General features: G+C 44.9%; 1 protein-coding gene across 4 annotated transcripts in view; it reads right to left on the bottom strand.

Annotated features, from left to right (window-relative positions):
- The window catches only part of TNC (tenascin C), a 177,455-nt gene that overhangs the window by 101,289 nt on the left and 62,435 nt on the right, over positions 1–13,731 (bottom strand). For all 4 annotated transcript variants that reach the window (XM_078641994.1, XM_078641995.1, XM_078641996.1 and 1 more), the window contains exon 2: positions 7,339–7,924. In XM_078641994.1, coding sequence (XP_078498120.1) covers positions 7,339–7,816 — 478 coding nt within the window. In that variant the 5' untranslated portion in view covers positions 7,817–7,924. The remainder of the gene's footprint in view (positions 1–7,338; positions 7,925–13,731) is intronic.

Below are 13,731 nucleotides of genomic sequence, written 5' to 3'. Positions count from 1 at the left end.
GATGGATGAGTTTGTTGAAAGACTCTATACCCTCATCAAGCATTGCTAGGTCAATGAATGCAATGATGAAGAAGCAACACGTCTCAGAGTCATCAATGGTTGCCTGTCTGACTCGTTCAGATGAAGTAAGCTGAGAGAGACACTCTGCATAGAGAAGGTAATCATAGCTGCGAGAGCAGAGGAATGTGCAGATCGACCAGCTGCTGATATCAAAGCTGAAATTGCCCAAAGCGAATCAACATTGAACATGAAAAGTAAGCAGAGACACAAGGTCAAATGCCATAAAGTGATGTCTCAGAGGACAAAGAAGATGTGTTTCTGATGTAGATTTTTCTTCCCGTGCAAAGTTACTTTCTTGCCATTAGAAAAGTATGCAAAGGCTGAAGGAAAGAAAACCATTACATAACGGCTTGCAAAGTGAAAGAGAAACCGACTATATCGCGTCCAGAAGAGCAAATGGATGCCAGAAAATTCCAGAAGCACTCTAGTCATGCCCACAAGGCCAAACAGTAAAATCAATTGAGGCAAGCGGAAACTAAACAAAGTCGATCCTCATCAAAGGCGTCTTCTAAAGGCTCTTCAACATCATTATTGAGCTGCAGTAAAGAAGATATCAGTGCAATAAAGGTGTCAACCACTAAACGATGTGCACATGTAGGTTTGGCTGCATGCAGAGAGGAGTCCAAGTCCATGAGAGATTGCCATGTGAAACAACCATATTCATTTGGACAGTGCCCTTAGATCACACTACGGGTGAATGGTTGCTCCATACCTTTTAACAACGACGGTGGTGCATTGATAAACATCATGCTGGCAGAAAAATTCAACAAACTGTCTCTGGTGCCCTGTCTCACACCGTCAAAGACAGATGTATACATGTGGGCTGCTTCTGCACCATTTCATAGTCAAGGATCATTTGTAGCAACCATGTGACACAGGAAGATGAAAGTATAAGCACCAATTCATATTCTTTAAGGTACTTTGTCAAGTGCATGCTTACTCAGTTTCAGTACTACTGCTGACATGCAACTGATTTCTATCAATTATAACTTGAATGCTCATACAGAAATAGAAAGTCAGCTTCCGTCATTATTTCATGGACTAGGAAAGCTTAAGACAATAAAAATGCAGCTTCACATTAATAAGGATATTTGTCCTGTTGCTCAACGACATCGTCAAATTGCTTTCCATCTACATGAAGCTGTTGAGAAAGAACTCTAAACACTTTTGTAGCATGATATCATTGAACGCTCTACTGGTCTACTGCCATGGGTTTTGCCCATAGCAGTAGTGCCAAAGTGGGGAAGCTATGCATATTTGTGTTGCTTTGTGTCAAGCTAACAAGGCAATCAAGAGAGAATGAAATCTAGGTCCCCACATTGCAGACATGATTACCCAGCTGAATGGCACCAAAGTATTTTCCCGCCTCGATCTGAACAAGGGGTATCATCAACTCGAACTAGAAGAAAACTGTAGGTACATTGCTACCTTTTCAACCCATGTTGGTTTGTTCTGATATAAAAGACTACATCATGGGGTGTCGTAAGCTGCAGAAGTTTTTCAGGATGTCATTTGAAGCATAATACAGCCTGTCACACATGCTTTTAATTACAGTGATGATATACTGATATTTGGAGCCACTCGAAAGGAACATGACAAAGTCTTTATAGAAGTAAGCCATTTACTTGCTGACACAGGTCACACTTTAAACAAAAAAAAGTGTGAGTTTCACAAAACAAAACTCCAACTCTTCTGGCATATTTTCTCAGAAAAGAGAATGACACCAGATCTGACTAAAGTGCAAGCTTTATCATGCATGTGTCCCCCACAGGATGACACCATGCTGCACTCTTTCCTTGGCAGGGCCAGTTACTGTTCCAGGTACATTTGTGATGTTGCCAGAGTCAGTGCCCATTGAGAGATGTAACAAAACCGAACTCTCAGTAATAGTGCTCACATAAATGTGATCATAGCTTTAAGAAAATCAAACATGCAATTGAGAACATGACTGAAAAGGCCTATTTTGATCCAGAACTACATACTGAGATTGTGGCAGATGCAATCCCGATGGACTTGGATGCCATCCTTGCACAGCACACTGGACACAACAATGCTCCAAGACACATTGTGGCTCATGCGAGCAGGAGTCTGTCGCAGACCGAACATGCTTATTCTCAACCTGAGAAATAAAGTCTAGCTGCAGTGCAGGCTTGTGAACACTTCCATGTGTTTCTGTGTGGAAAGCACTTAACCCTTGTCACTATTAGCCAGGTGTTGCTCCGCATTTTTGGAAATCCAACAGCCAAGATGCACCCTTGCATCGAGCGGTGGATATTGCAACTGCAAGAGTATGAATACACTATTCTGCATAGTCTAAGAAAAGATCAAAATCCCGCTGACTATTTTTCAAGAGTACCATTGCAGTGGCACAGTACAGCGTCTAAAGTGACTAAGAGAAATATTAACTTCAAAGTCAAGTCAAGCACACCGGCAGTTACATCTGTAGAACAAACTCTAGTTGCTACAAACAAAGATCAAGATATGCTTGCCCTGAAGGTCCTCATTGCACGGCAATCCTAGAGGAAACATACTCAACCTCTTACGGATGACTTTGAATGTCAAAAGTTCAAAAATGTGAGAGAGGAACTTTCTGTTATTCAAGAAGGCATTATATTACAAGATTTGATGATTGTCATTCCCAAGAGTCTGAGACAACAAGTCATTGAACTAGCACACAAGAGTCATTGTGGCATTGTTGCCACTAAGAGAGCTCTCCGAGACCAACTGTGGTTTCCTCACCTTGATGAAAGTATTGAAAGAGAATTAAAGGCCTGTCATTTGGTATAACTGCTTATCACCCAAAGCAACACAACATCCAAGAGTTATTTCTGATCTCAGAAGCAAGTGTGGGAGAAGATTGCAGTTGATTTCTTTGGAACCCTCAACAACTGACATCATCTCATGGTAAACATTGATGAGAACTCGTGGTTTCCCTTTGTGGTAGACTTATCATCAATGCCACTTGACAAAGTCATCGAGAAATTAAATTAAATGTTTGCAACATGGGGTGTTCCCTCCATTCTAAAGTCTGACAACGGCCCACCTTTCAATAGCCAAGAGTAAGGACTTTCCCACTAATATGAATGTTAAACATCAGAAAATTGCACCTCTCTGGCCACAGGCAAATGGTGTTGTCGAACAACTCATGGGTACCCTAAAGAGAGTAGTTCAGCGTGCTGCACTAGAAGGAAGTGACCTCAAGTCACCTTTGGTTTCAGCCCTTTATGCTTACAGGTCAACTCCCCATTCCATGACAGGTGAAAGCTGTGCCACCTTGATGTTTTGGTGAGCCACAGGAACAAAATTGCCACAATGGACCATTAATAGGTCGGCAGATGCTGACTTCATCCATACAATAGATTCCTTTCACAAGTCCGAAATAAATACCTGTGCTGACAAACTAAAATGTGGTTGGGACATAGTTTTCAAGGAAGGAGACCGGGTCCTGGTAAAAAAAAAAAAAACCAGAAACACACGTCTGAAGCTCTGTTTGATGTTAACCCACTGAGGGTTGTGACGAGCAAAGGACAAATGGTGACCAATCAACATCCCGGAAAGTCCATCACGAGAGACTCATCAAATTCCAAGCACCTGCCTAGAGGTTTGTCGGCTCTAGATGTTCAAAGTGAGAGATGTTCTCCTGAGAGTCCAAAGAGCCCAATTCATACACCTGCCTCTGCCTGTACCCGAGGTAAGCCTCTCTAGTACGCCTCATCAACCTCACATGACGAGATCTGGGACATTGGTAAGAGCACCTCAACGACTCATCGAGGAACTATAATGCATATATGTAATATTTGAAATTTTTATTTAACATAGGGGGAGATGTAGTGTCTTGTAAAAATGATTAGCATGACCTTTCTGATGTTTGATGGACTCCATTGGAGAATGACGTCATTGGTTGGGTATGTCTGGATGTGGCTGATACAGCTGTGGTGCAACAATGCACCTTTACAGCTGATGGCTGAATGATCACAGAGACTGGTATTCATTCTCTGTTCTTAAGGGTACTCCTTCTTGAAACACTGTGAGGATTCAATTTGCAGTGAGGCAAATTTTCATTCTCACTCTAGGCATGATGCATACACAGTGAGGTCGAAGGTTTTACAGATCTTGTCTTGCCACCCGAGTGTAAGGCCATGAACAAGAGCCCAAACTGGGATGACTACCAGAGGGAGTTCCTCCCAACAAATCCAAAATATTGAAGTGGTATGTGAGTTTGAACAACACTATGATCTAACCCCTTTTTACTTCTGAAATGAACCATGATTATGTGAGCAAGGGGACTCAATAGTTAATTTTGCTCTAAGCATGCCAGCCACAGTTAACCCACAATATTTAGGAATCGCTACATGTTTGGAACAGTTTGCTCACTGAAACTACTTCTGTTACCATGGTGGTGGCACTTTCAGCAAAACTTGACAATGTTGGATGTCCTAACATGCCATCTGGGTTTGGTGGACCAGCCTGTATTTTCTTCAGTTTCCGAAGAGAAACCCAAAAAAGTGTGGGTTTATTTTAAGGAAATGAAGAATGAATGTCTGGACTTGGAGGTAGAAGTCTCCCGATGTGTAGGTAGGTGTCTTTGGTTGTTTTCTTCTGCATGGATTACCATGATGTGAATGGTGCTCTGGGTCAGAAATGAAATGGTGGATACAGCGTTGAAGTAACTGCCTTAATGTTAGTGGGCCTTTAGAAGCCACATAATCCAGAGAATGTCAGGCAGGATTATGTTTCTAATGAGCCAGTTGTGGTTTTATTGTCAGAAACAGATCTCTTCTCTGCCTGTAAATAAAGTGGAGAATCATTTGTGGATGCCATGTTACTGTTCAGCTCAAAATGAGGCAGTAAATTGATACTCAACATCAGAGGAGACGGTCGTGGGAGTGCTGTCGGGCGGTGAAGTGGGGAAGGGGAGGGGCAGGGTGGGGGTAGTAAACTATGGGTTACGGCACTGCATCGCCAAATGAGTGCATGTGATGATTCTTTCTGCATGCTCCCTTTTCCCTCAACCCTAGGTGCTCTCTTTTCCTCCCCTCCCCGTGCCCTGACATTGTGTCCATTGTGTCCACATACCTCTCCCTCCTAGTGCTACCAGGTGACTTGCTTCCGTTGCTATGCATGCGCGCACTTATTTTCACTTTTTCTACATCCTAATGTTATTTATTTTATTGCCTTCTGACATCTTAAAACTGGGAAATCAAAATGACCCCTAAGTGTCGTAGCGCATTTGTATGCCCACGTCATAATGCATGTGTACAGGTGTAGTTGTTAGCACTCGTCACGATGAACACATTAATATGCGCAATGAAGAATGTCTGGGGTCGGATCTTGCAATAAGAAACCCAAAGCAAGATTTTAAATGTGCCCATATATTTTGATGCATGTTATTGCATGCAAATGCTAAAGGCGATTTGCAAAACTAAGAGATGAATCGCGTAGAGCTGATAACTATTGGATTTGCAAAACCTTTTTTTAACAATTGTTGTGGTATTATTCAGTCTAACATATTACTCCTCATGCCCTGGCACTGATTGGCTGTGGTATAAGTTATTGTCATGTTGAGGTCATGGTCTTGGACAGATAAACCCATTTTTTAGATGCTCTTATATAAAAAAATTTACTTATGGCGTTAGTGCAAAATATCCGTAAAAAATGGCAGAAAAACACATTAATGCAAGACCATTCCAGTGTGGTTGACAAACGTCATCAGGGGCAAGGCGCCAGTCAACCTATGAAGAAAGCTGAATAGAACTCCTACTGTTATTGGAGAATTAATTAAAGCAATATCTTCTAGGCACCCAGATTCAGGCGAGCTGCAATCAGGGGCTATGTATGAATGGTAAAAGTATACTGTAAGGATGTTTATTGTTTGTGTTAAAATGTAGTGTTATTATGAGGTATTAAGATGCTACTTCTCTTACCCGGAATATAGATTGATACAACTATATACAGACTGAAGCCAGAAGATGAAGAGCAACAACAGCAAAGTAAGATAGTGCTAACCAGAGGCCTGTGGGTAACAAGCGAGGATACTTGCGCGGACAGACCATTAGTGTATTGTAGTGGCGGCTGCCTCGGAACAGGGGTGGAAGGGCAGAGGGGAATGGTTTGATAAAAAAATGTTTTAATTAACTTACCTTCTCCACCATGCTGCTTCTCTCGCCGCCGCACGTCTCTCCTATGTCCTGGAAGAAAGGTCTGCTGGAAGCAGCAGAAGCACCCAGGCTTCCGGACTCGCCCAGCCAATCACAACGCTGCAGGAGCAGCATCGTGATTGGCCTGAGCATCCTGTTTGGATGCTCAGGCAGTGTTTGGGAGCCTGGGCATGTTCTCAAGAGGGCTGCACAACACAGCCGAATGGAGAACATGCTAAGTGTGCATGACGGTCTAGGGCTGGCCAAACCGTCATGTGCACTTAGAGGAGTGCAAACCCCTCCTCCCCTGCTCTGACGTCAGAGCACAGACACGCCCGACTCCCACATAGAAAAATAAAATTATAATAATATCCTGTTATTATAATTTTATTTTTTGCACTGCTGAAATAGCAGTGGGGTGACGCTCCTACTCCTTAGCGGAGAAGCCGCCACTGGTGTATTGTGTGTTTAGGGGAGAGCAGTTGGAGTGTGTTAACAGACAGAATCTGGAGTGGGAGGGACTGAATAGTAGCCCAGGTGCGGTCCATGCAGGTAAGAGCTGTGAGGTGGGCAGTAGAGGGGCTGGATGGGGGGGAGTCGACAGACGAAGACAAGGGAAACTTTTTACAAAATGAAAAACACTTTTTTATTTAAGTTTCCCTCATCATTGTCGACTTCCTCTTCTCCCACCGGCCCGCTCCACCGCTCTTACCTGCATAGGCCCCGCCTGTAGTAGCCCCTCCCTGATCGGGTTTGATTTAATATATTTGCTCGAAGTATATGACTGTTTACATGATGCAAGAAACAAGTTAATTATTACATTTCAACATAGGTCACTGCAACATTATGCTTATACTGCAAAAAAAATGGCACAGTCGGAATGATAAAAATAGTTGTAAAGTATTTGCTCTTATTATTTATTATTATTATTATTATTAATATTATTATTATTATGTATTTAAAGAAAAAAGTTGTAATGAAAAACAGTTCTTCCAGTCATTTCTACCCCTGTATAAAACTTCCTGGTTTTGCCATATTAGCACCACAAGGAAGTTTTCTATACAAGCACAACACACACACACAAGTATAATAATACCATCCTTGACCAACAGGTAGCAATGAGACTCTTTGTTAATCTTACCTTCAGCTGTCAGGCTACCACCACAGCACCCAGCACCACTGGTACACTGCTCCCGTAGAGAGGACACCAGCCCCTCGAGCTCCTCTAGTCGGCTCAGCAGGTCTTTGATATCAGGAGCAGCCGCGCAGCCGCAAGCCCTCCGCGGGATGTTGATACGGTGCGTAAAGACTATCTGGTTATTCCCATCCACGCTGTGCTCCTCTTGTTGGCTCCCTGGCACTGAAATGGGCTTCTGACCTGCACCCCCAGACTCTGGGTCCAAGTCCACCGAACACAAGGACCCCATGGGCAAGTTAATGTTGTAGACATGATTGAACACAACAGGCTGGTTGTCCTCTGGCAGTGTCACATTTGAGGTCAACCCGCTCTCCCGCTTCTGGCGGATGATCTTTTTAATGAGCCCGCCATCTGCGTGGTGGCACAGCAGAGCGAGCGTGAGGCAGGCTAGGACACGAGAGCAGCGTCCCATGGTCTCCATGACTTCCTGAGAGGGCTTCACGTGGAATGTCCTTTGAGCTCACTATGGAAGATATATCTTGTGGATGGCCTTGGAAGAATCTTGATTTTCCTCCTAAGGCAGATGTTCCTGTAGAAACAAAAAAAAAATCATCTGTTTTTAAAAACAAGTACCATAAAAGAGACCAATGGATAGTAGTGGAAAGATGTAAACCAAGAGGAAGGTGGACAGGGAAGGAAAGATTGATGGAGCAAGAGAGGGACAAAGAGAAGAGAAAAAGCCAAAGACAGACGCATTGGTAGAAAGATCATGTAATACACGAATTTGGGCAAATATATGCTGAACAGTTTCATTGTCCCTGCCCCCCCATCCCCTTCTCATGGACGGATGTCCTGGGGAGGATGAATATATGCTGGTTTGCTGCTGCCACCATTGTTAATTGTTGACTTGTTGACGTTTTCCATGGCTAAATCAATGATCCTGCAACATACTCTCACACCACAACATGCGTATCATAGCTCTGACACACATGGTTGGGATTTCCTCCAGGGTCACCTGCTGCAGAGGGCCAGGGCCTCAACTGTTGGGTTACTGTAATGCGCGTTTCCATTTTATAACTGACTATACTGGAATGTAATGCTATGGTTACGTGGATCCGATATGTAGGCCTTCCTGTTACATTGCATACTGTGAGATTGTTGAATAAAAAACAAGTTAGAAAAAAATATGCTGAGCAGTGAAGAGCAGTAGTTATTTAAAAACTGCCTTTTGGCATTTACATATTTTTTATATTTGCATGATTTTGTAAAGCAGAAATCCCAAGGGAATGTAAAATAGATAGAAGTGTGTACAACAGGAATAAACACATTACAATACAGTAGAGTAGTAGGTGCTCAGAGTTAGATGGCCCGAACCATTACACAGACACAAGTACCATTGACAATTCTGTAGGATTGTTACAGAGGATACAAAATTGCAATCATTGGATTATTACCCTCCAGCTGAGAGAACAAGGGGCATGTAGATCACAAGGCATCAGTGATCTTTTGGTTTCAAGTTCCAGATTCAGATTTACTCATTTATTTCAAGGAGTAGAAGTAGTAACGTTGTAGCCCTTGCAGTTAACTTTCCAAAAGTGACCACCACCGTGAAAAGGACACCAGCGGCCCTTGGTTAAAAGGAACCTATGTCAGAGGTAGGCGAGGTCGGCGTAACGAAACTTGAGGGATCCCCTCTGCAAAGTACATGGAGGAGCCCCCCCTCCGGACTCACTCAGGAGCTCTCAGGCCAGGGTACTGTGCTGAAGGGGGCCACCTGTAGGTAGGGCCAGCGCACTGCTGGGGCAGCTGGGGGGCTTTTTTTACGACACTACGACAGAGCAGCAATGACTGCTTCGATGAGAAGGACACCAGATCACATCTCAAGTAGGGAACTTCAGTACAACAAACACATGATATGACATCCTAGGAAGGCGCGGTGGAATAAAAACTAAATAAGCAACTACATGGAAAGTTAAACATGAAGTAAAGAGTATCTGAAAGGAATCGGCAGGAAGGTGGGAAACCGTGGAAGGGCTGTGGAAGGGCTGTGGCCCGGGGAAGAGCAGGACATGCAAACACCACCACTATCAAAAGCCTGTAGCGCTCCATAAGCCTACCTACATCAGGGCATTGTCAACGACCGCCCCCGCTTTAGCAGCTACAGCGGGGTGGTGCTATTTTTTAAGCCTCTTCTGTCTGCAGCTCGGCAGACAAAGGCTCATTGTTAGGCTGGAATATAGCGTCAACAGAAGGGCAAGAAGGAGCGAGGAAAAACGACTCTGGTAAATAGAACATGGAAAGAGAGAAGGAATATTGGAAGGAAGGGTGAAAAGAAGGATGTATGGATGAATGGGTGGATCAGCGAAATGTGAATGAGTGCGTGAAAGGATGAGTGAATGAAAGGCGAATGGACAGGTGAAAGAATGGCATACTAAAGGGATGGATGGATGTATGACTGAATGGAAAGGTGAAGAACAGGTGAAAGGATTGCAGAAGAAAGGGGTGGATGAGTGGGTGAAAAGATGAGTGAATGGATCACAGAGTTGATGGATGGATGACAGAGTGGATGGATGATAGGGTTGATGGATGGAAGAGTGGATGGATGGCTGGACGGCAGAGTAGATGGATGGATGGATGGATGGATGGATGGGCGAGTGAATGGCAGAACTGATGGATGGATGGCAGAGTGGATGGGTGAATGGCAGAGTGGATGAATCGGTGGATGAATGGCAGAATCGGTTAGAGGATGAATGGATTGCAGAGAAGATTGATGGATGGCAGAGTGGATGGATATATGGCAGAGTTGAGGCATGTGTAAACGGCATCACAGAGTGGATGGGTGGATGGATGGATGGACGAGTGAATGGCAGAGCGGATGAATGGATGGCAGAGTGGATGGGTGGATGGCAGAGTGGATGAATCGGTGGATGAATGGCAGAGTCGGTGGGAGGATGAATGGATTGCAGAAAGGATTGATGGATGCCAGATTGGAAGAATGAATGACAGAGTGGGTGGATAGGAGGATGGATGACAGACTGGGTAGATGGATGGATCGATATATGGATGGATGATGGATGGCAGAGTGGATGAACTGATGGATGGCAGAGAGGATAAAAGGATGACAGAGTAAGTGGATGGATGGATGGATGGTTGTATCAATCGGTGGCAGAGTGGATGGATTGCAGATTGCATGAATGAATGGGTTGATGGATGGATGGATGATTGATGGCAGATTGGATTGATGAGTGTAGATGGATGGATGAACGAATGCATGAATGAATGGATGGAAGGATGGAATGGGGAAAGTGATTGATGGATCAAAGAATAAATGGATGACAGAATGCAGAGGTGAAATAGTGGACATCAGCAGGTGGATGGAACTGTGAAAGAATGAATGGATAGATGAAAGAATGGAAGAAGACAATGAAGCTGTTCTAGCGAGGGTTTGGCTCACTTGATTCACTTGCTTGGTGGCATCAGTGCTTTAGTTCAAAGCTGGGGCTATTTTAATTTTCTGGCTACTCCCTTCTCCTACATCATTATTTTATGAAAATTAAACAGGTGAAGAGTGACTATTTTCTCCTGAGAACAAAGTAAGGTCCTCACTTGACTAATTATTTTGTGTGTTAGTACTGCACTTGGTAAAGGTGTATACTGTTGGGTGTGTCATTACTGCCTGGCTCTCAGTTCTGCACCTCTAGATGTTTAATGCACAGTAAGACCACATTTTCCCTTTTCCATGCTCCAAATGTTGGAATGTGCATTATTTTCACCAACTACGTTGCTGTGTATTTTACCTAGCTAAAGGTGTGCATTGTAAACATGTTTTATTACATCAAAAGTTTTCATTCTAATTCAGGGACACACTCCTGCTTACTTAGGAGTTGAGATCACTGGCTCTATATGAATGAGGGCTACACTTCTAGTTTCACTAGGAACAGTTCACACAAATTGTATTGAATACAAATAGAAAATCACAGCTCAAAGCGGGAAATGTAGATGAGATGAAAGACACACCATTACCTGAAGGGACATCCTTTTCTCAGAAGTAGTAGATAAACTTTTAGACCAACACTTGCACCATTCATCCCTCCTTTGCCTCCGTGGAATCTCTTTCTGGAGTGAAAACAGCCCCAGTTTATAGGCATTTCGTTTGAAAGTGCCCACACGTATGTGGGTCCCCCATGAGTACCACCTCATTCATATAAAGATGAAGGAACAAAAAGTTCCTGTCGCTCTGTTGCATATAAACAGTTTTTGGCAGTATGTTGCTTCTAAGAAGACCCACCTTTAGTGCCCAGGCTTGATTTGCTACCTGTTCCTGTCACCCCACTGCCTCAAGCCAGGTTTAGGCTACATTGTGTCTCCTCGGTGCTTTAACCTCTTCAACCCTGCCAGTGTTGGACTGGAATTTCGGGCACATTGGCACTACCAGTGTCGTTTGGCATCTCAAAGCCATTTTTGTAACCAGGGCTGTGTGACTGAGGGGCTGACCACTGCATTCTGGTACCCTCTCCTTAAACCTACGCGCTTAGTTTTCTGTCCTGCTTACAGGTGCTGGTGGGAGGGTCAGCTTTGTAGCACGATTCTGTTCTGCTCAGTTGCCTTCTTTTATGGAATAAATCTTTTTATTTTGGTTTTCACGTTTCACATCGGCAAGATATCATATTAGACCTGTCCACAGTAGCCAAGAAAAAAGTTAGCATTTGTATACGGTAGACACAGCTGAATGTCTACATCCCGGAGGCTGGCAGCCAGAACAGTAAGCAATAAAAGGCTATTTATCCAAAGAATGCATTGATATTTCAGTCTCGTTGGGCCAAGACTTGGGAAACTAAAGGAAGAAAGAACTTCAGTCGGGTAAATGTATCGATATAAGCAGAGAACTTGAAAATATGCATGGAGAAAAAGTCTACTGAAAGGAAACCCCGGAGTGAAATCTGGAATATCCACCAGAGAGGACATCAGGGGGCGAGGATGTGAGACCAAGGCGAGTCGCTGTGGCATACCCGACTCTCAGAGTTGTCGCCGTTACGGGGGAGGAGTATAGCTCCCATGCCCTGTGCTTGCGCAGGAGCCAGATCTCTCGCCAAATGTTGAGTCCTGCGACAGTTTGGTCCATGAATGACCAGTGTTTCTCTGAGAAGGGACGATTCTATTGCAGAGTGGCCTTCTTTTAAGCCTATTCCCCATTAACACCTTCGCTACGGCGGCAATTCCGCCACAGCGCTAGGGGGGAGGGGGGTCGCGCGGCGCTCCCTTACTCGTGACGGAATCGCTCCGTCACAAGCCTCGGGCGCGCTGTGCTTGTGACCGAGCGAGCCCGCCCACTCAATGGAACGTGCCGCGCAGGCGCGCCGAGCGGGCCGTGACGGAACCGCTCCGTCACCAGCACAGTGCGATCGAGGCTGGTGACGGAGCGGTTCCATCACCAGCATGGAAGAGGTTAAGCTTGTCTGAAAACTGCTAGCATGCACCAGTGGTCTACCTTTTGCAACCCTCATGGCCTTTTTTGCAGTCTTCCAGCAGGTTAGTGCCAGTGTTCAAATACAAGTGACAATGACAAACACAGATTAAGCACTGTGACCGTGCACCCCTTCAATAGGCACCTGGATGGCTTCCGGGCCTCCAGCTGAGTTTTGGCTTCGTCCCCCTGATGTCTGCTACGCTGGATTGTCCGTCACTTAAAGGAGGTTCTCAGTTTACGATAATTCCATGGAAAAATGATCAGATGTTACTGGAAATAAGAGGCCACTGGTAATGAGGGCTGAAGAGGGCCCTTGCTTCGTGTCCTTTGTACTTGGTTTAACCTCTGCTCCTTCATTAAAAATTGCGAAGTGCACCTCAAACCAAACCACAGAGCGTTGCTTTGCATCTCAGCATCGGGGCCTTTAGAAGCGAGAACATGGAAGTGAGCTGCTAGTTCAGAGTACCCCTCCTTCGACCCCCACCCCCGACAAAGGGCACATTTCCCGGGGGTCTGGCACGAATAAAGAGCAGTAGTGGAGGTAAGAAGGGCCTTTTGCCGGCTCTCACTCCGATCAAAGCGTTGACGAGGAGGTTTCCATAGCAGCACTCCCCCAAGCCCCGCCCTCTTTCATTTTTAGCTAGTTACCGAAACAAAGGCGCGTCTCCTGGGCTAATTACAAGTAAAGAGGCTGTCAGGGCCCTCCCCATGGCCACCCCGTGAACACAGGGTCTGCTTGGGAAACCCAAACCCTAGAAGTTCATTCGGGTGGGCTCTGGGGAGAGGACAACCCTGTCAGAGCTCTGCCATTTAATTAGAAAGGGAGGAACTGAGCGGCCTCTGGAGTCAGGGCCCCCATTCAGAAGGGCTGCTCAGGTGAAATTCCTGGCTTGGGACTTTATCAGATAAGAGGCCCATCTGTGGCCTCG

The sequence above is a fragment of the Lissotriton helveticus genome, chromosome 5_1 (genome assembly GCF_964261635.1).
Source record: "Lissotriton helveticus chromosome 5_1, aLisHel1.1, whole genome shotgun sequence".
Classification (NCBI taxonomy): domain Eukaryota; kingdom Metazoa; phylum Chordata; class Amphibia; order Caudata; family Salamandridae; genus Lissotriton; species Lissotriton helveticus.
Note: the sequence above shows the minus strand (reverse complement) of the source record. Positions and strands in the feature narration are given on the sequence as shown.